General features: G+C 36.5%; 1 protein-coding gene and 1 long non-coding RNA gene across 3 annotated transcripts; one reads left to right on the top strand and one right to left on the bottom strand.

Annotated features, from left to right (window-relative positions):
- The first annotated feature begins 364 nt into the window (after nucleotides 1–364).
- LOC146480549 (uncharacterized) lies at nucleotides 365–24,311 on the top strand. Of its 2 annotated transcripts, XM_085109725.1 has the most exons (19): nucleotides 365–736; nucleotides 1,063–1,130; nucleotides 4,212–4,323; nucleotides 4,445–4,532; nucleotides 4,707–4,775; nucleotides 5,617–5,650; nucleotides 6,049–6,135; nucleotides 12,100–12,156; nucleotides 12,849–12,911; nucleotides 13,512–13,577; nucleotides 14,316–14,396; nucleotides 15,577–15,657; nucleotides 16,436–16,483; nucleotides 17,178–17,225; nucleotides 18,514–18,588; nucleotides 18,965–19,061; nucleotides 21,088–21,134; nucleotides 21,495–21,534; nucleotides 22,670–24,311. In XM_085109725.1, exons 1-19 carry the CDS (start codon nucleotides 562–564, stop codon nucleotides 22,696–22,698), a joined length of 1,365 nt encoding a protein of 454 aa, XP_084965851.1. In that variant the 5' UTR covers nucleotides 365–561; the 3' UTR covers nucleotides 22,699–24,311. The 2 variants fall into 2 exon arrangements, with proteins under 2 accessions (XP_084965851.1, XP_084965852.1); XM_085109726.1 differs by lacking the exons at nucleotides 16,436–16,483; nucleotides 17,178–17,225 and having other exon boundaries at nucleotides 367–736.
- On the bottom strand, nucleotides 1,137–24,362 carry LOC146480548 (uncharacterized). Its single transcript, XR_014864723.1, has 6 exons — nucleotides 24,307–24,362; nucleotides 21,793–21,861; nucleotides 20,476–20,547; nucleotides 17,160–17,211; nucleotides 4,137–4,275; nucleotides 1,137–2,698 (listed from the first exon to the last, which is right to left on the bottom strand). It is a non-coding gene; the product is annotated as an uncharacterized LOC146480548 (long non-coding RNA).
- Nucleotides 24,363–24,621: the final 259 nt, after the last annotated feature.

The following is a 24,621-nucleotide window of genomic DNA, read 5'->3' as shown; positions in this document are numbered from 1 at the left end:
CTAGTCTCTTTCGCCGCCGTTATTAGGGTCATTACGCAACGCTTCTCCCCACTATTAAACTGGTGGAGAGGAGCATTGCGTGACGACCCCAATAACGGCTGCGAAGGATCTGCCCCTGGCAAAGCAGGCGTTTTTGGGTGTAGGGACGCTCGTTCAGAAAGGCCGCCATTTTAGATGCACAGCTAGTAGAGAATTGGGACTAGTGGGGGAGGGGTGGGTGAGGTTCGTGGAAGAGAGAGAAAAAACGCAGTCTTTTTCCCCTCCCCCTCCTCCCTTTTTAAACCCGTCGTCCTCTCCCTCGGAATCCTTTTTGGGCTCGCCCCAACCCTCTGTCACTTTTATCATCCAAGATGGCGGCATAGAGTATTCGTATCCTGTATCGTATCCTTTACCGCTCGCCAACTAAAAATACGCCTGCTCTTCAGGCTACTGGCCAACTGCAAAGTTTCTGTTACAACTAAGACTATTCATTATAAGATACACAAAAAAACTAACTAATCACTGCACTTTCGCGGGAGTTTCATCCCGCATCCCGGAAGTTCTGGAAATCGAAAGTAAACAATGTCCGATAGAACGGCGAGTGCAGCCCTAAAGGCTGCCATATGCGATGGCCTTTTAGGTCCGCCTTCGAATTCCCTTTTTTATGAGCCAGGAAAGCCGCAACATGCTGCTGTTTTTTACGATCTTGATGAGTTTGAGGCTGGTCTCGAGAGAGCAAAGAATGCATTTGGAGAAGGTAAACCTCGATCATTACAATGTATATGTGTATAAATGTTTTTCCCATATAGATATACAGATTATGAGTGCCTGGTGAAGTATCTTTTTCTGTTTGGCTTAACTAGGGAATACCCCGCCACTCCAAAATTAATCATCACACATCACTGTATGACTATACCTCGTTCTTTGTGTGACATCTCCGGGGACCACACAATAATGGAGTGGCGGGGTATTCCCTAGTTACTCCAGGCCTAGCCTTAGAAACCCGAAAGAAAAATCGGTCTGTATTCTGAAGCACATACGACTGTACACCTGTTCATCTTTGGTTGTCTCCATTTCTTCCAGGTGTCTTCCATGCCATGGCTATGAAAGCCAATCCAGTATCAGCTATGATGAAAATTGTACTGGAAAAGGTGAAAAACAAATTATTATTGCTGTACCATTGTACCAAAGTCAGACTGCTCAGTAGCGCAATCATGTCAGGCTATAAGTGCCAATGTCAAAGAAAATCGTATTAAGGAGAGGTGCTTCTCTTTACGTTGGCTATATGGTAAACCATTTTTCTAGCCTGCGTGGCCAATCCCCCCTCATTTTTTCCCGCCTCCCTCACTCCCCCTCCCCTTCCCCGATTATGCCGGCCATGCAGGCTACCCATTTTCAAAATGTGTCAGCCTTAACCCTGGGACACACTGCACACAATTCCATACATAACTAATGTATGCAGAGTTGCATCTAGCAGGCTAGGGGTGGACCCATTGTATTGCAAACAATGTGTAGAGTATTGTGACTACTGTTATTTGTACAATACATCATCATTGGTCAGGTTAGAAACAGTTGACTGTAAGGCATCTCCAACTGGCTCGATCTTGGGCCAATATCTTGTGTACACAATGTCATCATCTCAGAGGTAATTGTTGGAATCAATCCATTCCTGGACTTGGCAGGGGAAGGACTTCTGCGGTCTTCCTGAGGGTCTTCTCCCCTCCCGTGCACAAAATGTGACCAAGGAACTTGAGCTGTCGAAAGATGACCGTCAAAGGGCTCGTACGTGCCATTGAGATCATAAATTCTGTAATTTGAAACTTTGTCCAGGCATTTGATGTTCAACATGTATAGCATGAGATAATGAAAACATCTAGTTTTTCACTCATGTCCTTGGTGATTATCCAAGTTTTGCAATCATACAGAAGAACGAATAGACATGTTTTTTTAAAGAGGCAGAGCTTCAAGTCCAAAGTTATTGACAGTGAGTACCAGATCTTGTTGAGGCTCCAGCGTGTGGACCATCCAAGGGCCTTCCAACGCTTCAAGTTGTTGAGACTAGTGATAACCATGGAGCCTACATAGCAGAACTTGTTGGCCTGTTTTAGTGTTTCTGGCCCTACAGTAAGCTTTTGATTCCCGGGACAATTTAGGGCCATGAACTCTGTTTTGCTGGTGTTGTAAGGAACCCTACACTGGCTGCTGCTTCTACAGTGAGGGACAGTTGCACCTGAGCTCTTTTGAAGGAGGATTCTAGAAGGCTGTTGTCATCAGTAAAGTCAAGGTCATTAAGGTACTTTGCTGGATGCCTGGGTGACCTCTAAGGATGGATCAGTAGGCCATTGTTAGCATTGTTACTTGTGGCCTGGCACGTAACATAGTCCAAGACGATAACTAAAAGAAATGGGTCAAGAACATCACCTTGAAGGACAGTGGTGGTTACTTCAAAGCCTTCGGACATCTGGCTGTCAACTAGCACAGCACTTTTAGAGTTGTCATAAGGGACTCCTATTGCACTAGGGATTTTGGCTGGGATGCCATGATGATGAAGTATGGCAAATGTGGACTCTGGGTTGATGGAATCAAAGGCGTTCCAGAAATCTATAAAGGTGGCAACTACAATGTTGCCTGGAAGCCTTCGATGATACATCTCAGAGTATGGATCTGTTGGCTGCAGCTGTTCCCACGTCTGAAGCCACCTTGATTGTACCTCAGAATACTACTACAATACAATTTATATAATAATACAACTATATAAAAATTATAAGTTATGCATTGCTGAATACAATGTTGCACAATTCAGGGGCAGCCAACAGTTCATTCTGGTGGACATCTGTTCGGAGGGCATTAATCGGCTTGAAAATTCAGAATTTGATTAAGTTGTAAAGAAAATCTAAAGCTCTCTTCAGGAAAGTGTCAGTTGAAAATTTCAGTGATCACAACCTAGGGAGAGTGTCTAATCTACTGAGGGGAGCAGGAGTGGGGAGGCTCCCCCTCCCCCTCTCCCACTCAATTTACCCCCACTCCCACTCCCCTTGGTAGTTTAGACACTCTCCCCAGGTTGCACTCACTTTTACAAACCAATATGGCAGCAATTCCATCGAAGCGTACAAGTCTCAAAAATCTCACAGAAAAGAAGGACTGTGATCGAACAGTCAAAGTAGTGCTTGTCAATAACTCAGTATTGGAAAAAATTGAAGGGCTCAGAGCATAACCGACCTTTGTCACATTTCACATCGCTTTCCGTTGTTTTAGCTACGATTCACCAGAGTTTATGCATGTGGTCTTGAATTCCTTCACAAAATGTTTCTCCAATGTTTTATCCACTGTTTTGTGCTTCGTTTTGTGATAACAGAAATTTTGCCCTAATCATAGGTTTTTTATTGAACTGAAGTGCAAAGCAGGAGATAAAACAGAGCAATTTTTTCTGAAGGCCATTATGCCACATGCAAAAATCCTGGTGAATCTGAGCTAAAACAACAAAAAGCAATCTGAAAAAATTATGTGATCTGTGCTCTTCAATTGTCCTTAAGACTTAAGTTACCCATTCCATACCTACAGTATCTCTTAATCACTTTTATAAATACAGTCGGACCTCTATTAAGCGGCCACCTATTAAGCGGCCATCCTCCATTAAGCGGCCACTTTCCAAAGTCCCGAATTATTCAGTTGTCAGTAAAGTGCTGTATTCGATACCTCTATTTAACGGCCAACCTCTATTAAGCAGCCAGTTTTCAAAGTCCCCAGGGTGGCCGCTTAATAGAGGTCCGACTGTAAGTGTCATTTAATGCGGAGCACTAATTGAGGACGCTTACCAGATCAAATTGGATCTTAGAAATGTTGGTTTTTGAGGAGAGGGGAAAACCGAAGTACCCAGAGAAAAACCTCTCCGAGCAAGGACAAGAACCAACAACAAACTCAACCCACATATTGCACAGAGTTGGGGAATCAAACCTAGGCCGTACGTACTGGTAGGAGGCAAGTGCTCTCACCACTCATTGCCAGCCCTGCTCTCCATCTTAACTAAAAATGCCCTATTGTCTAGGTGCTGTGACTCAAATCGCACCCTTAAGATACATGTTATTGTAAGATAACGCATTTGTACATTTTAACTAGATTTCTACAGTGTATGAACTTTTTTAAAGATTGACTCCTACCTCTGTCAGTTTTTAATAGTTGTGGCTGTGATCAACTGATCTCTGATCAAGTTACTTTCTCTTGGTTTTTTTAAGGGCCATGGTGTTGAATGCGCATCAATTGGTGAAGTGCTGCATGCCTTGGATGTTGGATTTCCTCCTGAGAAAATAGTATTTGACTCACCAGTCAAAACACAGCCTGAATTAAGTATGGCATTGTTAATACCCTTCTACATAATTTATCCTTACCTTCTTTACTAATATCATTTTATTTATTTGTTTTCATTTACTTATGTTTGACTCAATTAACTTTTCCAATGCTGCTTTAGAGTTTGCCTTAGAGCAAGGAATTCTCGTAAATGCTGACAATTTTCAAGAACTTGAGGTCATGACGGAAATCATGAACAAGGATCTTCCGTAAGTACATATTGGACATAATGCAATGTTTATAATTTAGAGAAACTTTATGACCCACATTTTCCCTCAACTGTCAAAGTGCTGAAAAGTTACGTATACACTTGAGGTTATATGAACATGTCAGCTGTAACAAGATATCGTGATATGGCTGTTAATTCTCTTTCTAATGAACAGGCATTCAAAGTCCACAATAGGAATCAGATTAAATCCACTAATTGGTGCTGGTGACATTCAAGCCTTGAGGTGGGTAATTTAAAGCAATTTTAAATTAATTTAATTATTTGTCTGGAATTTGAGTCCAAGGCATCCCATAATGCAGTCACTAAACAGACAACTATACATTCATGTACATGTATGTACCTACCACATTTACTCCGTTGAGAATGATGTATATTTTCAGTGACACAGGCATACTCAGAAAAAGAAAATCTAAGTTTGAACCTATGACCTTCCGATTACTAGTTCGGATGCTCTCCCACTGAACTACAGGAGACTCGTGGGAGCTAAGGCCATTAAACTAGGTTCACGTGGCAAATGTCCCACACACTGCTAGGATTCGAATCTCAAAGTGTAGCATATGCACAATTAAATGTGATATTGGTATGTTTTAATTTTAAAAGTGTGGTTAAAACAAATGAAGGGGTGCCTTTTGATAAATTGCTAGATTTTCCTAAGTGTTCCAAATTGCCTTTTATTCGCTTGTGAAACAAAAGGAGAATTTGACCTTACATCAAAAGTCACTTAGGGCCTTATTCCACACACCCCTCAAATGAGAATGACACATGTCATTCAGTGAGTGACACAGGCATACTCGGGAAAAGGAAATCCAAACAAGCCTGAGCAGTATGGTGCTTCTTGAAAGACCAGCTTTCATACAGGATACTTTGATCGTTCTACCATTTGCATGTACCTTATAATTAGATTGGTCTAACTGTCAGTTTCCTCACAAAACATCATCGCAGAGTTGTAACCAAGAAGAAACAGGACTATAAGTAACTGCCCCATATTTCACAGATACACTTAATATGTTATTTTTGTACTATAAGTTCTTGCCAATAATAATTATTTGTTTTTTAATTTGTAGTGTGAGCACTCCAGATTCAAAGTTTGGAGTTCAAGTATGTATATTTACTTGTATTTTGATATTAATTAATTAATTAATTAATAATATTAATTTTGATGTTAAATAATTAATAAATTATTTATTAAAATACACTCAGCTCTAATTCACATAAATATTACAGTGCACATTAAAATGACTATTTTTATTTATTTATTTATTTATTTATTTAGTTAGTTAGTTTGTTAGTTAGTTAGTTAGTTAGTTGCTTGCTTGCTTGCTTACAGTACTTAATACTTATTTATTTATTTATTTATTTATTTATTTATTTATTTATTTATTTATTTATTTATTTATTTATTTAAACGTTACACATATCGTACAGTGTATATAGGATCAGGAAGGGAAGATACGCTGTATGTACTGTACTGAGACTCTTATTTCTTCAATGCATAGCTTACAGAATCATCAAAGGAAGAATTAATCAGATGGTATATCGAACGGCCTTGGTTAACAGGAGTCCATACACATGTTGGGTCTCAGGTAATCATATACAAGCACGAATGGTAGCCCTAGAGAGACTATAACTTATACAAGGGCTAGCTCTCTAGTGACCTGTCACTATGACAAATATGCTACTGGCTGTGGTAATACCCATTGGTCACTTGCCATGGACATGCATCCAGTTTTTGCTAAGCAAAAACAAACATTTAAGCTAGAGTTCTGGTTGTTGCTTTAATTATTGTAATGAAATCTCAGTTACATTATTTTGGGTATATTTATTTTTTTTAGATATGGTTTACCGTAGCTATTACTCAGTTGGTGAATATACAGCATGCATACAGCACATTGCATGATGAACTATAAATTATTGTGTAAAAAGAGCTATAGCATCTGTCACAATAATTATTACTTTTAAACTTAATGTCATTGCATCACACTATAGTCAATTTATTGTACTTCCCGTCATCTAGGATGAGCATTTGTTTTCATTAGGGGGTTAAATGCACCTTTGACTTTGTCTATTCCAGGGGCTTTCCAATTGCTGCTAATTTGTTGATAGCAATTAGGTTGTTTCTTCTGAAGTCTGCACTCTTCACAGTTGGCTCTAGCTGCGATCTTTGTTCAGCCAGTCATATAATTTTATATACTTTTTTAACAATTCTGTGTTATGACTGCAAGCGTGTCTTTTCCTTTTCCCAAATTTTGCTCCAAAAGTCTACAACACCTTCGATAGATGGTGGCAGGGCTGCAAATAACTAACAGGCAGGCGCCGGTCATGTTGTCCGGTCAAACATGTTTTTGCTCGGACACTACCCGTTTTTGGTCCGTCAAATTTTAACAGTCGTAACTCTTGCGATAGTGAACCCAGATTGCACAGTAATCCTTTTATAACTAAGAAAACAACTGAATCCAAGTCGGTTTGGCAATAAAAATTACAAGTTAATAGTTTAACTACTCTTTACTGCAGAAGCAGCCTCGCATGCAATACATGGAACGCTTACGCAAGATACAACCGCACATCTGGCAAAATCACTTATACACATTACACTTTAGCAATCGCCACATCATTTCTACAACTGAACTTTAAGTAAAATGTGCAGAATATATGAAAGCTGAAAGGTTCAATCGGTCTCTTAATTAATTTGAAAACAAGAAGCTAATTGAAATGTAAACATAAACAAGAAACACGTAACTTTAAATCATAAATTATCGTCTTAGGGTTTCGAAATTCGGCAGTACTGTATGTAATTGTATTAAATGCATGGCGTCTTATTCCAAGTACCATTGTTGCGCTCGCTGACTTTTTTCCTTTTAGAATCCCTTTAAGACGACCTTATTCTCCACTTTTATACGCTCCATTTTTGAGTTGCATTGAGTGTTGAAATCACCAGAAAGCTTAGTAACCAAGCATGTTTTGCAGGGTCTGCCAGAAGTAACGTATTGTTTGTTCGCTTTTCGCACTTTGCAACAAATGCTACGTGGAGTATTCTTTTTTTTTATTTATTTATTTTTATTTTTTTTTATTTTGCAATACTAAATAAATACTTACAATACTTACAATGCTTACACTAAACAGTACTTACAATACCTACATTACTGCATTACAATACTGACAAGATTCCCGACACTGTTTAGATTAATTAATTTGTAATTACATTACAGTACAGTTGTAACACTGTTACTGTCACACTACAGTTACAACAATCACGTCAAGTAAATGCGTAATGTTTACATTTTTTTCTCATAACAGATACGTGATATTAAATAATTATACTTCTAATTAAACATGCATCCACACCAGCTACCGTTCCACCCACGTGGCACATACTCTGCAAAAGGCAAGAAAGAAAAAAAAAACAAGAAGCAGCTACCTTTTAAAGATTGTAATGTGAGAGGAAAAGGGGGAACGTGTCAATTGTAGGATGAGTCATTTGTATTCTACAAGTCCAGATATAAAGTCTTGCGACTAAGAATAAAAAGTAAAAATTTTTGCAAAATAGTGGGTGGGTCTTTAAGCCTATGACCAAGGAAGGGGTTAGCTCAAGAGAACGCACAGAAGATTCGTTTCTGAGCAGCCATTGCCTAAAATTATGCCAGGAACTGGACGTTACCGTACAGTTCCAGAAAAGATGGATGAGAGTTTCCTCTTCAATTTGGCAGAAATTGCAAAGATCGTTATCCCTTAGCTTTATTTTTTTTAAGAAATCATTAGTGGCAAGTCTCCTGTGTAGCAGTTTAAATTGGAAAACGCGAAGTTTTGAGATTTTCGTACATTTAAAGGGCAGCCCGTAAGCAGTCTTCCAGTCAATAGGTTCATTTTTTTCTATCATGCAGTCTTCCGACCATTTCGTTTGGCTATTCACGGGCTGCTTTCGTTTCTTTTCTATAAGTTTTCTGTGTACTATCTTATTTGTATTTTTGGCCTTTAGAAACTTATCAAGAAAACTTTCGTAGTTGATGCTTTCCTGAGAGGCGTTATTTTTAAAGGTTATAACCAGATGTTTTACAGCTGATATCACTCCATAGAAAGACAGAAAATTTATCTTGATGTGAAAACGTTCTTTAAATTCAGAGAAAGATAAAAATCTGGTCTCATTTTCCATCAAATGACCGATATTCTGTATTCCTTGAGAAGACCATAATAAATAGTGTATTGGTTTATTATTAACACGAATAAGAGAATTTGGCCAGAGACTCTGTGACAGTAACTGTTTCTTTGAGCAAATGTTATCTTCGTAGATAACATTTGACCAAATTTGCAAAATTTCTTGCAAGAAAACATCCGATACCTTAAAGTAAGTTAATATATCCTTCTTGTGGAGATTACCTTTGAAAATAATGTCTCCGCCTAAGTCTCTTAATTGTACATTGAAGAAAAGCTTCCATTTTGCCTCATTTCCTTTGTCAAGGTATTTTTTCACCCAACTAAGTTTCAAAGCTTCAGTAAAGAGCCTTATATCAATCATCTTTAAACCTCCATCTTCATAATCACTTATCATTATATCACGCTTAATCTCGTCGCCTTTGCCATCCCACAAAAACTTAAAGAATAGGGTGTTGACTTCACCAATTGCACACTGGTTTGTTGGCAAAGGTGACAAAATATACGTGAGTTGAGAGACAATTAAGCTTTTTAATACAGTAATTTTTCCCAGCAGACTTAATCTACGCAATTCCCAGCAGCCCAAGCTTGCCTTAAGTTTTGTTATTTTTTCCTCGTAGTTAACTTTCAACATTATTTCTGGGTCTGATGAGAGCCATACCCCTAGAGTTTTTACTTTATCTCTCATCCACCTTAAATCTTGCTCGGGGCACAGTTTTTCTTCGCTTCCTGCATTTGCGCCAATCCACAGCACTTCTGTCTTTTCATAATTTAGTTGGAGGCTGGATATCGCTCTAAAAAACTCTAAAATCTGTAGTGAATTTTGGAAGGATGCCCTAGATCCATCTAAAATAAGAGTTGTATCGTCTGCATATAGAATGATTTTAATTTCCTGTCCATCAACTAATATGCCTTTAATATTATTATGTTTCCTTATTGCGTCAGCAAGAACTTCTGCGGCTAGAATGAACAAGTAAGGTGACAGCGGGCAGCCTTGCCGTGGAGTATTCTTGATGCCACGAGATTAGTCTTTGTGAGGGTGCTTTCCGATCATTCAATCAATCAAACAATCAATCACTTTATTTAAGAGTCAATCATGGTATCTAGCCAAAGGTAGAACACTCTACTAATTGGAAACACTTAAAGTAAATAAAATAACGGAAGACACGATGATTTGCGGTTGCGATAGGACTTGATAACATCGTGGAAGTTTGCGACTACCGGGAATTTCTCGACCACTAATTTGTCTAGTTATATATCCATGTTTTTTTCTTTCGGAAACATAAATGTTGTCCCTGGTGATTTTCAAATAGTTAAAAATTAAAATTTCTCTGAACGAGTCGGTAAAGGACCGGACAAGATGTCCGGCAATCCAAGGATTTGTCCGGTCAATACCCAATTTTGACCGGACATTGTCCATTGACCGGCCGTTATTTGCAGTCCTGGGTGGTTCATTGACAATGATCAATCGTTTTCTTTAATTTTTTTGTCGTTTTTTTTGTTTTTTCCAATTAAATTCTTGATAGAATTTCTTTGCATTATCCTCTTTAACCCTTTCCCGTCTGAGGGAAATGGCGAATTTTTCTAAATCGCTAACTATGAACTGAGAGACTACATGTGATATACCATTTAAAAGGTATTTTCTGGGGTGTGCTATAAAGCACACCTACAGAGATGGAGGAGGTCACATATTAGAGTGAGAAAAGTCCAAAACGAAAGAAGAAAAACTTTGAAAATTTTCTTATTCGTGTTACATATTGGGTATCCCCCTAAACTATAGCTTAATGTACAGCTCTCAGTGCATTGCTTGTTGTAAGATATCAACTGGACCCTTAACGCACAAAGAGAAAAAAATCCAAAAGTTTGAGGGGTGGTAAATCAAGTCTCATATAGGAGGGGGGCATGATTTTATGCCTTCAATTTATAGATCTTTCGAAGATCTTTTGGTTGTGCAAATTTCACACAAATTGACCAAATACTGAGCTCATAATTGCGTCTTGTGCCATATGGCACTCTTGGTCGGGAAAGGGTTAAAGACCTTGTTCTGTCTGAAGACAGAATTTTCCTGTAAATTGGCTTCCTTGTTCTTTAACTCTCAAGTTATTTTAGGAAGCCAGTACCCCTTTTTCTATTTTGTAGTATGTTTTATGTCATTTCAGCTGAAGTGCTCTGTAGGGGTAGAATAAAGTTGCTGTTGTTGTTGTTAAAGAAGAAATTGTTTCTTTTTTTAAATCTCCTTATTCTTTGCACTTTTGCTTGAATTTTTTGTTTCAATTTTCCCCTTAAAACTGGTATGTCTTCAGCGTTTTTGATGTTATAGCATCTTTTAATTTGCATTTCCCTTTTTTGCTTGAAAAATGAGCCTCTTTGCAGATCTGTTGAGACTAATAGGTTGCTTCATTTTCTTTGTATTTCTTTTTAATTTCCAGAGAGGTATTTTCCTTTGTTTGAGTTGGTTTCTTGTAATGAATTCAATGGACTTTTTAGGGGGCCTACAGCATACTGTGTATTGTACATCGTGGGGAGGGCTTATTTTGAAGGGAAAACAGATTTAGAGCGCATATATTACATAAATTATTGTAGAGAATAAAGTATTTTTGTGTTTCAAAATTGGTTGGGATTGACGACGAAAATAGCTGAAATTCTAATAAAGTTAAAATGCTCTAGTTTACATAAACCAACCCCATGCAGTGGTCCTGTGATATATATTTATATTTAGGGGGAAGCTGAGGCTTATATTATTCTCAGAGGGATTTTCCACTTAAATATCATTCAGTGGCATAATTTTTGCATGCAATTTTCTGTTTAAAAATTAGAGAACATTTAAATTTACAAGCCAACTGGTGTAAACCCTGTTTTTGCCTTCATGTTGTTTTACATTATATTAAACCAATCATAATAAAACACTCTTTTCTATATAGAGACCTTTAGTTTTTAGTTTGAGTACGCGAGTACGAGTGTTTCTAATAGACAAATAAAGAGTGTGCACGCATGAACCAGTGTCATTTTGGCAAGAAAACGAGATACAATGTAGCCGTCATCATTTTACTACAAGTTTTTGTAAGAATGGCATAGTGGCGAAAACAAGTCCTTGAAACATACGGGAATCACGAAGGGGCTTAGCTGTCACCATGCAAAACAACTGCATCAAGTTCGTCGATCGTAAAGAGTAAAAACTGAACCTTTCTGGGACATATCTGTTCTTAGTGCTTCGCTAAAAACTTGAAGTCAATCCTGTATTCGTAGTCGTACTCATACTAGAATTTAAAGTCTCTATGCATATAAAAATGACATATATTTTTTCCTCTCTGCTCACTCTGTGTGTGCATAAAAACAGTTTAAATTATGTGTTCATTGATACAATTTCTTTAATGCTATTGTTTCCTATTTTTGATTTTTAGAGTTTTGATTGCAGCTCTCTTACCCAAAGTGTCAAATGCATTGTAGATTTTGCTTTGGTGAGAAAACCTATCACTGATAATAATTTACCATAAATTGTTTTCCAATTGATGGATTACCCGTTAATAGTTATATTTCATTCATTTTATCTAATTACAGTGTACCTAATTCATTCATTCATTCATTTAAGTCTTTGAAAATTTAAGGTGGCTCTGACCACGAATCCCTTCCTTCAAAGTATTTTAAACTTTGTGTCTTGACATCCTGATCACAACTCAATAGTAAAATATTGGGGTCACTTAGCTCGTTTTGAGTTCTGATCACTAATAACACTAAAAATTTAAACAATATTTAATTAGGCCTGTTTTCTAAAACATGTTACACAATGTACATTGTTACTGTGATAACCTACATGTATTGAGCTGAGAAAATGACCACGAATGGTCGGACATTTGTTTGATACCATTACTGACAAGCCTTTACTATGATTAAAGAATGGTGAATGGTTGTATTGATCCATCAAAGTACAAGTAATGGAAAGTGTTGGAAACTGTTGTTAGCCACCTTAAAAGTTGGTTGCTGGATATGTACTACGTGTAATGTCAGCTTGGAGTCTTTGTATAGGTCATTTTACAAAACAGTTCCATAGAAATCCATTGCATTTGGTACATGTATTACTATGGATAGCTTTATTTGAACAATGTTAACTTTCAAATTGACTTTGAAGGATAAATAATTTTGTCTTGATCAGGAAGTGAACCACAGAGTAGGAAAAACTCAAGTTGATGTTGTTGACATAGGAGGTGGACTTAAAGTAAGTTGCAACATGTACAGCAGCTAAAAAAAAACTTTAAATGCTGCAGTTCTGTACAAGTCATGCACACTGAAAGATAATTATAGAATCTACAAAATTAATGTCTGATTTATTTCCAATAATTGACTTCAACATTTAACAAAAACAAAATACAACCATTGTCCGGAGTGTACATGAAACTAAAGATTGAAGAATTTATGTCCTTCAATTCCAAACTGTTTCTCTATCATTCATCATTCAAGCCTATTGTGCTAGCCATTTGCTGGAACAAAAGGCTGTAAAAGAAATTTAACCTATACATTTGGCAAATCATTAAGATATAGAGCTGTTATATACATAGCAGATCCATAGTACACTAATGTACATGCTAAAATAACTGGGAAAATTCGTAGTGCATGCTGTTTATTGTTTTGTTTTTATTTATTTATTTTTTTTCAATTTCTTGGACAATAAAAGTTATGTACATAAGAATGGCTCTTTTGCAGTAAAGCCTTCAACGTATTACACTAGATTACATAATCAGCAGTTTATCCATGAAAAGAAAATGTCTTACAGTATTGATTTTAGACATGTTGTGATTAATATGATTATAATTTCAAGGTTAACACTGAGCTCGCAGATGACACCCATCAAGCATCCTTTGAAGAATATGCTAAAGATCTGAAAGTAAGCTCATTAAAAATATCCTAGATGATGAACCGAAAATTTACATATTTAAAATTGATAGTTACTGTTAATAATTATTATCAATGGTCAGTACACGATTTCAACAAGTCAGTTGTGAGTTGATCTCTTTTTATCGACACCAACTTCATCTAAGGATTAATAATTATTACAAAGCAGGAGACCAATGCAACATGCATCATGTCTGTATACATGTAACTATGTACTGGTAACTTAATATACACTCACCTGAAAAAATATAATTGTCTATGTATAACCAAACCTTTACTTATAAGGACCTGAAAAAATGTCAGCTAAAAGGTTTAAACCACAAAGGACTGACAACAGCTTTCTCAGAGGATTTGACTTATTGGCTTATAAGCATTCTTCTTGTTAGAAAATAAAAGCACATACAGCTTTTAGGACTAACTTGCTGATATTTTCATAATACTGTTGGTTTTTAAAAGAAAAAAAAATACAGTCGCAAAAATGGACGAAGAGAAACAAAAGCAGGTTCAAGCAAATTAGATCACTCCACAATTCTATCAGGTCACATCGTAAATATGATTCACACTTTCACACATGGGGCAACCTTTCTTCAATCAAGTGTATATTTTAAAAGGATTGGAAGTGAACCACAACTTTTTTAACATTTAGCAAAATGCAGCAATCCTGAGGTTTCAGATTTTTTAAAAATTTATTTAAACCTTGTATTTTTTAATATGCATTATATTTTACCAGGAAAAAGTTCCAGAACTGTTTCCCAGCTATGGTGTGTTTAAGCAAGTAATAACAGAATTTGGGCATGCATTCAATACAAAGGTATGGATTTGAAATGTGCAACAAATTCATACTGTGATCACTGAACATTCATTTGGCACCATGAACCTTACAATGACCGGGAGTGGAAGATAAATTGTCATTTTTGCAAGCCAGAGACTTACTTGTAATACAGTACTATATCAAACACAGGGAAGATTGGTTCATCTGATTTCCAAACACCAAGAAAAAACGAGGTGCACCCAAGAAATTTTTTTTTTTTCTTTTTTGAGTGTTTGATATAGCTTCTCAAACCATCAATTCAAAGTAAAAATAAAAGTAATTCAAAGTAAGAGTTCACCAAATTTTATGATAATTAAGTTCTCATTTCGAAATCTCCTTGACAGTAGTGATTTTCTTTGTTTTATCTTGATGAATTATTAATGAGTTTGAGAAAGTCTTATCAAGACTCCAAAATGGCCTTCAGCACATAGAAAATTGAACGTACAAACCAGGACATTTGACCAAATTTCACGATTAAGATGTGTATTTTTGAAAGACTTAAGCTTTTACAGTATAATTACTCCCTTTGGACCCAAGCCTTGATACGCTGAATTTTAAATTTAAAAAATATTATATTTTTTAAATTTAAAATTCATATATATATTTTAATTTTATATTTATAGTTTTAATATTTTGATATATATTTAAATTTCACTCAACAAATGATGGTACATATATTTGCATATTTTAAAACAAGTTAAATCTCAACTCAGAGTATCAGTTGCTTTCTTCTCTTGTATTATAATGGAGTGTTTTCATTCACATGACTACCGGCTATATTGGTTTAATGAAACAAAAGAAAGTGTTTAGTACATAAAAAAAAAGTTCTGCAATTCCCAGAGGTTTAGGTTGGGACATCAACATGGCCGCCATTTCTTTGTTTTGGGACACCAACATGGCTGCCGTGATGTCATGTGAAAACACTCTATGAACAAGAGAACGCTTCTTTTAAAAGGACGATATTTATTGTTCATGAATTCAAAATACATTTTGGTGATAAATTCAAGGTCCCAATTTCTTTCCTTTCATTACGTATGTACCTATCTTCTTGGTGATGAGTTGGCAGCAGTGTTGCAAGGAGAAATTACAAAATAATGGAGATTGTCAGCCTTGCCTAATGCCTGGTAGAAGGGAGGGGTTTTAGAAGTATTTCAAGTTAATTCTTTTCTTCTTCTTGTAGACTGGCTGGCTAGCCAGCAGAGTTGAATACACAAAGATGGCATCCAAGAACCTTAGAATAGCTCTCATACATTTTGGAGCTGTAAGTACCTGATGTAAAAGCCAGTATAATAATTATTTAACCAGGGTAATTGTCATTTCCATTGTGCAGTTTGAAACTTACTCATTCTGCCCACTCAGTAAAATGTCTCAAAAGGTGGAGTGAGGTACAGGCTCAAACAAGTGGAAGTTTCCACTTGCTAAAAAAACATCGCCCACAACCACCCCCCAACCCCTATCCCTTCAGTTCGTGTTTGCAGGCCGTAATCTCACGAGTCGTCATCATCATGAGCACCCCATCCACCCCAAGTTTACAGATAGCACACAGCTTTTTAGAACCCCTAACATCATTAGACCTGCAGCTCTATTGTTTGTGGATGATCATTGTTTCTGTCATAATTGTTCATTGTTCATGTGGTGGCCCCAAATTTATGCTATTGTTTATGGTAAAAAGAATTAAGTGACCTGTTCTTAGAATATTTACCCTTTTTAACTGGAGTAACCTGTAGGCTTGTGTATTGTGATTCCTCCTCAAATTTTATTATTATCACTGTTATTTTTATTTATTTGTATATTTATTTATTTATTTATTTATTTATTTATTTATTTATTTCACAATTTAATTGTCACTGTGTAACTTACATTGCATACAGAAAAGAAATAATGCCTGCTGGTACTTTACATACAATTAAAATAAATATTGATCTTAGCCTTTTCATGTCATGTAAAGTTGAATTTTTTTGTGTGTCGAAGTCTAGCTATTTGTTTAATTTATTATATACTTATTTAATAATCTTCAGAATAATTGCATGAATATATAGGATATCATGTTGAGGACATGTTACTGCCCAAACACTCCAGCATACAAAGTAAGTACAGAATAACATTAAAAACAGTGCCAACTAATAAAGACGTATTTTTGTGTGCTTTATGACTATGCGCGAAAAGCAGATCTTAGCAAGGACTATTGAAATCCAAAAAAAAATTGGGGGTATCCACACAATTTTTACAGATAATTAACTAAAGTGCTCACCTAAAAAAAAAACGTTTTAAGCCCTGAGCTACATAAAAATTAATGGTCACACTTCCCTACATGTACACAAGGTTGTTACCTAGCAGGAACCCATGCAGTAGCCTGGAGACAAGCCCTAGAAATTGCTCTGGGCATCTAGAAATTCGTTTAAGCACCAACAGTAATGTTTAACAGGTTGGACTCCTTACTTCTCATCTTTTGGCCTTGTGGGCTTCAAGCTTTTCCAAACAGCCTTGGTACATGAACTCGTTTAAGGAAACTACATGTATTGGGGAATATTTCAATAATAAATTAATTGGCCTCATGATGACATTAATTTTTATTTTATTTTATTTGTTTATTTTATCTAATCTTTTTTTAATCACCGACAATTCATCAGCTACAACTAAATAAATCATTACAAAGACAATAAATAATAATTCACTAATAAACGATGTAAATATCATTATACAGTGTAAATCATAACAATGTTAGTTAATATTATTGTATCATATACAACTTGACAGTTTTACCTTTGTTATTTTCTGCAGAGACGCATACAGGTTTTTGACAGCAGTGGAAAACCTAAAGAAGGAGAGGTTAAGAATTAAAAATTAGATTTTTAATTTCATTTAAAATAATATTCTCTTTGTAATGGGTACTAGAGATTTTTTGCAAGCATGTATCTTTTTTGATATAACCCAGGCTTAAACAACAGAAACTGTACCCTGGGTGCCAGAGGTTATTTTTTTTTCGTAAGAGCAAACCACAGTGAAGCCGCTCTTGATAACCGCCAATGCGGTTGTTTGCTCTTTTTATTTTTTAGACAACGGGCCTCTGGAGCCAGGGTACAGAAACTGGTGCCAATTCACAAATTGACGGCAGGTTTCTATGGTCTATACTCTTATAGACCATTTAATTACACCAAAAAATGTTCAAAACTCAAGTGGAGCCACGAGCCGCAAGCAAGTGGTTTCACTGCCAAGTTTATTTTGGACATTTTATGGCATCATTTTATGGTCTTTAATAGTATAGACCATAGAAAACTGCCATTGATTTGTTTTTTACAATAAGATGCAAAAAGTGCGAGCAGAATTGGCTTTATTTTCCGTAAAGAAAGCGCACGTGTTACATCTGACGCCATTTTTATTGTCTGTACTCTCAAAGACAATACTGTAGCTATGAGCCAAGCAGGGCATAGGAATTTAGACAGTTATTGTAAAAAATTAATTTGCGTGACTGTCGTGCCAAATTGTGTCTGGTTTTCAACATTCTTCAGTTTTCCTCTAGCGAATCATATTTGACTCTAATCTTAATATTGCATCAATTAGAAAGAAAGTGCTACATGAAGATACTAAAAATGAAAGAATATTGTAACATTACTAAAGCAACATTATTTTAAATAACTCATTTACAATGTCCAGTAACTACAGGGCTACTGTGTTAGAAATTCAAGTAATCAGAAAGGAGTACTTACACTGTCCTCCAGATTTACAAGTCCAACAACCTACTTGTAATCGCTAACCGGTCGGGTACCCCACCCTAAGTTTAGTAATAGGGATCGACCCCTGTGACATTCCAAATAATTTATAAGCACCTATACATGTACATATACAAATTACAACTGTTATTATTGTGCCCAACCCATCTTAAAACACACAAAAATAAGCTAAAAAAAGTCCATTCAACTAATAATAATATAATTATAATTAAAGCTCATGGCTTATAATTATGTTCAGAAACTTGTAATTTACAGTACTCTTTTCTGTACATGTCTGTGATGTAGGTAGGAAAATGAATACAGAATACTTTATTCTTTACACAGTACTTCAATCTAGTTAATACTTCACAAGCCAAGACTTTTTGTTAATGTTTTTCATTCCACAGAAAATGCGCCATAACATTGCTGGACCACTTTGTTTCTCTGGTGATGTAGTTAAACGAGATATCCTCCTTCCAATGGTAAATAAGCTCACAAACTGTGCTCACATTGTAAAGTTTTGTTTATTCATTTCTTGGGTGGAGAAGTTATACAATTACAACTCCTTACTAAAACTAGTAATAAAAGTAATTTTGAAAACAAGTTATTTTTCAAGATCCAAAAATACTTTTAATCATACAGGCTTTTGCCTCCTTCGACGCAGAGTCTTTGTCAAGTTGTGAGATGATAATTTTTGTCACATGATTTGAGGTGGTGTCAGTCACGCAACAAAATGTCCAAAACGACCACATGTTGAGGAATACCCCAAGGGATTATAATTTTCTCCTATAGGTCATAAATTTGTTCCTGGTTTGTGTTAAGTTCTTTACTTAGTATTGTGTGTTATTCTGATCTTAGGTTGAACAAGGTGATTACATTGTTATCCATGACTGTGGTGCAAATTCCCTGTCCATGTTTTCACGGCACTGTAGCCGTCAAGCTCCCTCTGTCATAGGTGAGTAACATTAAGACGAACTGTTTTAGACAGTGGAGTGAGTTTGTGTTTCTGAAATTCTGGGCAAGTAGATTCACAAAGCCCTTTCTGACTTAAGATGTGTCCTATACATTGTAAGGGTAGACTTGCTTACAAGTCAAGCTCAGAGAGTGCGAAACGGTATCATGCACCTTTCTTAGAAGTGTGAAGTGCGATCGTCAAGCGAGTGAGCGAGAGCTTGCGCCAGGTCCATTCAATGAGAAGCGAGCGAGTGACTTCGAGAATTCTATTGTAAGGGTTGTTTCTTGACAAAGCCTTTTGCTATTCTAATACAGTTGAACCTCTTTATTACGGACACCAAGGGGACAGGGATAAGTGTCCGCATTATAGAGGTGTCCGTTTTAGGGAGGTAGGCTCTATATGGATTTCGGTCTCTCAGGGACCAAGTGAACTGTCCGTTATAGAGAGGTGTCCGTATTAATTAAAAGAGGTGTCCGTAAGGAGAGGTTCCAATGTAATAGTCTATTGTTAATAAACAATACTTAGAACACATCTTAACTTAGAAGGGCTTCATGAATCTAGCCCTTGGAGCCTGTCTTTGATCAAAGTTGGCTGTTTCCCTTTGTTTTGGTTTGAGGGAAAGGGATATTTCACTTTGAATGAATAGTAAAACAATATTGCATCATTTTTGTTTTAACTGCATGATCTAGCCTTTTAAATGAGAAAATGCTATTGGTTACCCCGATTTCTCATAAAAAATCATAATGACTAGTACTATAACCAAGGACATTTTCTCACGAGAAAAAAAAAAGAGACAATGTTAAATACTCTGGGGACCATTTCTCGAAATTCCCGATAACTTACTGGGCCCAATAAGTATTAATACTTTAATGTTTTTCACTGATTTACAGGCATGGTACTTGGCCAATCTTGTCATAGAACTATAAAGATTTTAAAATTTAGCATTCAAAGCTAATAAAAATTGGCTTCTGTACTTGAGAAACGTTTCTCACCAAAGATACTATTCAAGCCTGGTAAGTTCTCAGGACCTTCAAGAAACGGATTCCTGGATATCTTCCAAAGGCTTCAGTAATCTACAGTGTACACCTTTAGAGCCATTTTCAGTGGCAAGTAAAAAGTTTTCCCAGTTCATGGTTGTTGGCCTAACTGATCTCCTTGAGAAAAATACAAATTTATCACAAATTATAAATTATTGTTGAGACACTGAATACAGTAAATGTAAATCTGTTACAAATTTTGGCAAATTCTTTATATTAGTCACTGCTCTTGCATAAAAGGTCAATCCAAGGGGCCAAAAGCCCAGAAATAAGGAGGCCAAGAAGGGGAATTATGGGTGGTGCATGCACTTAGAACTACCAGGCTTTACATGTCGTCGGCTGTAAACCTTGTTTGTAAGCTTGTCATTCAGTCATACCTGGTCCCACCACAGTGACTAATACCTGCCAACTTTTGAGATTTTTATCCTGGGAGTGCTCCATACCGGGACCTTAAAAAACAAGATTTCGGGGAAAATATCGTCATGATTTACTCATTTTACATTGACTTTTCGTTTCTCACATTGGTTTGAGTTTACATAATTATTTTTGAGAAGTGTGTCAGTTAAGGCTGTAATAGCTCACTTTTATCAACCAGGCATGAAAAACTGTAATTTGTAATTTTGTATTTTGTAATTCTGTAATTTTGAGCTGGCGTGAGATCGAAGTTTTCAACCCACAGGCGTGAAACTCTGATGCCTTAGGCATGAGAGTTGGCAGGTATACACCACAAAAAAACACAGCAACACCATAATTCTAACCTCCCATAAGTGGACAGCTCTTCAAAGACATCAATCTGTCATAGTCCCAGCTAGCCACATAAGAACACTACATTATTAACCTCTTGTAATTGGACCCTGCTTATAGCAGGGCCTTCAACTGTAATGTATGGTACTTGAATGAATGCATTAATTAATTGCTGTCACAGATGTTCAACCTTACACGCTCAGCAAGTGTGATCTCTTTGTGACAATGTCACTTTTCTGGTTTAGGTTATCGAGTGCTGGAGGATGGGAAGGTCAATTTTCAAATATTAAAGGTACATAACGTTAACTGTTAAAACTGTGCATTTTCCCAGCAAACACTAATCAGTGCTTGAGGCTAAGACTAACAGTTGTTGCACAATAGATACTGTTGTAGTGCATTTTCAGGGCTCAAGACACTAACTTTTGACACCACTTTCTTTGCAGTTCAAAATTTTACTCCAAAATAGAGTAGCCTCTAATTACAATAATAAATGAATATGTCTCACAAATTCTTACCGTAGTTATTAATGAGAATTGTCCTCCCCCCCCCCCCCCCCCCCTTTCCCCAATTTCAATGACTTGGAAAGCAGGTGAGTGCTTGAAGCCCCGGCGTTTCATTTTATTTTATTTTTTTCTTATCTCGATTACTGTAGGAAGCTGAGACAATGGAGGATGTTCTAAAATTTTGGCAAGGTTTGTCCTTTATCATGATCATTTTGAGAACCTTGTTACAGTAATAGCTGCCATATTATTCATGGTAAACAGTAACATCCACCAGAAATTCTAAACATCTGAAACATAAGATTTTTTATTTTCTCCTTAAATGCACCTCCACTTCTCCCCCACCCTGGGTGAGGTAGACATTTACTCTGAAGAAGTAGTCTCTAGTATTTCTCACTGGGGTAGTACCACGAGTGAGTACTGAACCATGGAGGCATGTGCAATAATCACCTGCTGTGAAAAGGTGTGACATTTTCTATCCTCCTTCATCCATGTGCCTCACATCATTTTGCACATCTCCTTGCAAGAGATGATACAATAAACAATCACATTTAAGAGCCTACTTTTTTCAAGGTCAGCCTGAAAAAGTCTTCACATATTTATTGTAAGGTTTTTATAAAATTATAACAGTTGTCTAAAATGACGAATTTCAGTCTGGAGGTTCTTAATCCACTTGTTCTTTTATGCTGGTGTTAACTGCATTTGTCCTCAGTCATTTGATTATTTGTTTTACTATCCCTGAGATACACAAAGGACCACACATAGTCTAGGGGTAGTCTAGTCTCCTTCACAGCCATTATTAGGGTCGTCACGCAACGCTCCTCCCCACTAGTGGGGAGGAGCATTGCATGACAACCCTAATAACGGCTGCGAAGGAGACTAGGGGTCGTCCAGTCCTGCTCCCTCTGGATGCAGAGGTGAGTTGCCTGACAGACAGCGGAGGGACCAGGACTGGACTAAGTCTAGGGTTGGAGGGCTCTTTGGAATTTTATGAGGAGGGGCACCACACAGAACCTTGAACTGTCAATCTATTTTGTATCTTACTTTAGATCAACCCTTAAACAACTATTGTTCTCTTTGTGCAATGTAAAATGACATATATGTACCCTACTTCAAAACAGCTTATTTCAGATTCAAAGTGCACTACTGCAGACAAAGTGAATCAAAAAGTATTACCCTTTGGTACTCTGCATAAATCCTGTCACTATAGTATAAATACTACATAGTTATGTACAGTGAGTGGTAGTATTCCCTTACTTCTCTATATACCGAGTAATGTTTTATATTCAAAATACTAAAATTGAATTTTTTTTTCCTGATTTTGTAGGAAGAAAGATTAGCAAGACAGATGAGTAAAGAAGCTTGTGTCAACAACAAAATAATAAACTTGCCTGCTGCTCTCCAGACATTTTAACAGAATAATTGAAATAAACTTAAGGACTGTCCCTCCTAACACTAAAGCATTTTTGTGGAGCTTATGGCTATCAAGGAAAACAAGACCTTAGCAAGGGCTATTGGAATCCAAAAAGAAACTTTGGGGTAACCATGCGTTTTTCAGAGATTATTAAGCAACAACAATAATTGTTAAAAACGCTTTAAAATACCCAACAATGTATGGGATTCTTGTTAAAATTGATGTTTATAAATTACATGTATCTCAGTCTGAAAAATGCTAGGTTACCCCCAGTTTTCTTTTTTGACTCCAGTAACCCTCACTAAGGTCTGCTTTATTTGCATAGTCACAAACTGTGTAAAAATATCTTTGTTTTAGAAAGCACACTTTCTTGGAGCAGTCCAATATATTATATGCACAGAATGTATAAACAGTAGTTAAAGCTAGGAGGCTACTGTCATTAAGATTAATCATAATGTGTGTAGAAAAGATGAACGAAATGTAGTTATTTTTATAAAGTTTGGGAAAAACCTTTTTAGTTTTTCAATTTTGTGGGAAGATTGCATGCAAAAGCTTTTTAAAATAGGATTAGAGAGATAAATGAAGAAGCTTGTGTCGAGAACAACAAATTGATATAGACATGAGATTGATTTTTTTTGTGTGTTTAGAAAAGACCAGCGAAATACAATTATTTTTGTTTCACAAATTAGCACACTTTGAATAGATGAACTCTTTCATGGTTGTATATCTGCCCAAGTGAAAAATTATGGGACAAAGTCCAACAAACAGGGCATGTCAGTAATACTGAGTTTCTATGGAAAACCCTGAGCCGAGTTGTTCAAAGCCCAATCCGCACTAATCCTGGAACAAAATCTATAAGATGCCATGGTGGTTAACTTGGATTAGCACTTATCGTGTTTCGAAGAGCCTGGCCTTGAAGTCCAATGCTCATTAATTTTCATTAACTTTTGAAATCTGCCCAAATTATGAATATTGGAAAATTTATGATACCAGGTAAAGGATTATTCTCTTGAAAGTTGAGGGCTGTAGATCTTTGAGATTAAAAAACCCAAGATACTGGGCAAACCTCCAAGGGAAGAAATTTAGAGATAAAATTCAATTTGGTATTACTCACTTTTTATCCGTGCTAGATCGCTCAGAAAATCTTTTACCCAGTATTTTATGTTCTCAATTTCAATTTTCTCTTTTACATCGAAATGCATGCGGTTTCCACCCAACCCTCATTAAAAATTCAAAATGGCGGAGGTTTAAATCACGAAAAGGACTACCGCAATATTGTGACCACTGTTGTAACGCAAGATTGCATGTTAAAGTCAGCGATGTTTAGTACAACGCTTAACATTCATTAATCTGTAGCTCTGTTATGCTTCAAAAGCCTCATGGCGGCCTGGCCGGGATCGCATCTCCACATGGATCCGTTATCTGTGCGACTGAGTTGCGCAGTAAACTGACGATCAAGAATTTCCAGTGCAGTTGATTGAGATGTATAACTGTTATTGTGACTGAAGATTGTTAACTAAAGTAAAATACAGAAAATGAAATGTTCTTACCTACATGTTTAAATGTTTTCACACTTCGTTCAATGTCGATCGTCCTACGTGCGTTGTTTAATTCAAGGCTGGGGAACCTGGCCACTAGCAGTTTTGTCGCAAAAAGCGCGGGGAACTGTAGGGACTCGAGGAAAACACGTGGAAATCCCCGCAGCTGAACGTTGTAATATTGTTTACAAACATTTGTTGGTTCAATAACGTTAGAACGTTTAGCTGTGGCTTAAGAAGGAAAATTTTATTAAAAGCAAGGTTTCAAAACTTTAAACTGGATTTTAATCTCATTTTAGCCTCAGCAGCATGAATTCTTGGTTATCG

The sequence above is a fragment of the Pavona decussata genome, unplaced genomic scaffold, assembly GCF_977016875.1.
Source record: "Pavona decussata unplaced genomic scaffold, jaPavDecu1.1 SCAFFOLD_53, whole genome shotgun sequence".
Taxonomy (NCBI): domain Eukaryota; kingdom Metazoa; phylum Cnidaria; class Anthozoa; order Scleractinia; family Agariciidae; genus Pavona; species Pavona decussata.
This window is presented reverse-complemented; position numbering and strand designations above follow the sequence as displayed.

What these genes read in the sequence shown, in the direction of transcription:
- LOC146480549 (XM_085109725.1), top strand. Translation starts at nt 562, where the DNA reads ATGTCCGATAGAACGGCGAGTGCAGCCCTAAAGGCTGCCATATGCGAT. An exon ending in GGCATGCATTCAATACAAAG is followed by an intron (nt 14,397 to 15,576) that starts GTATGGATTTGA and finishes TTCTTCTTGTAG; the next exon opens with ACTGGCTGGCTAGCCAGCAG. An exon ending in CAAACACTCCAGCATACAAA is followed by an intron (nt 16,484 to 17,177) that starts GTAAGTACAGAA and finishes TATTTTCTGCAG; the next exon opens with AGACGCATACAGGTTTTTGA.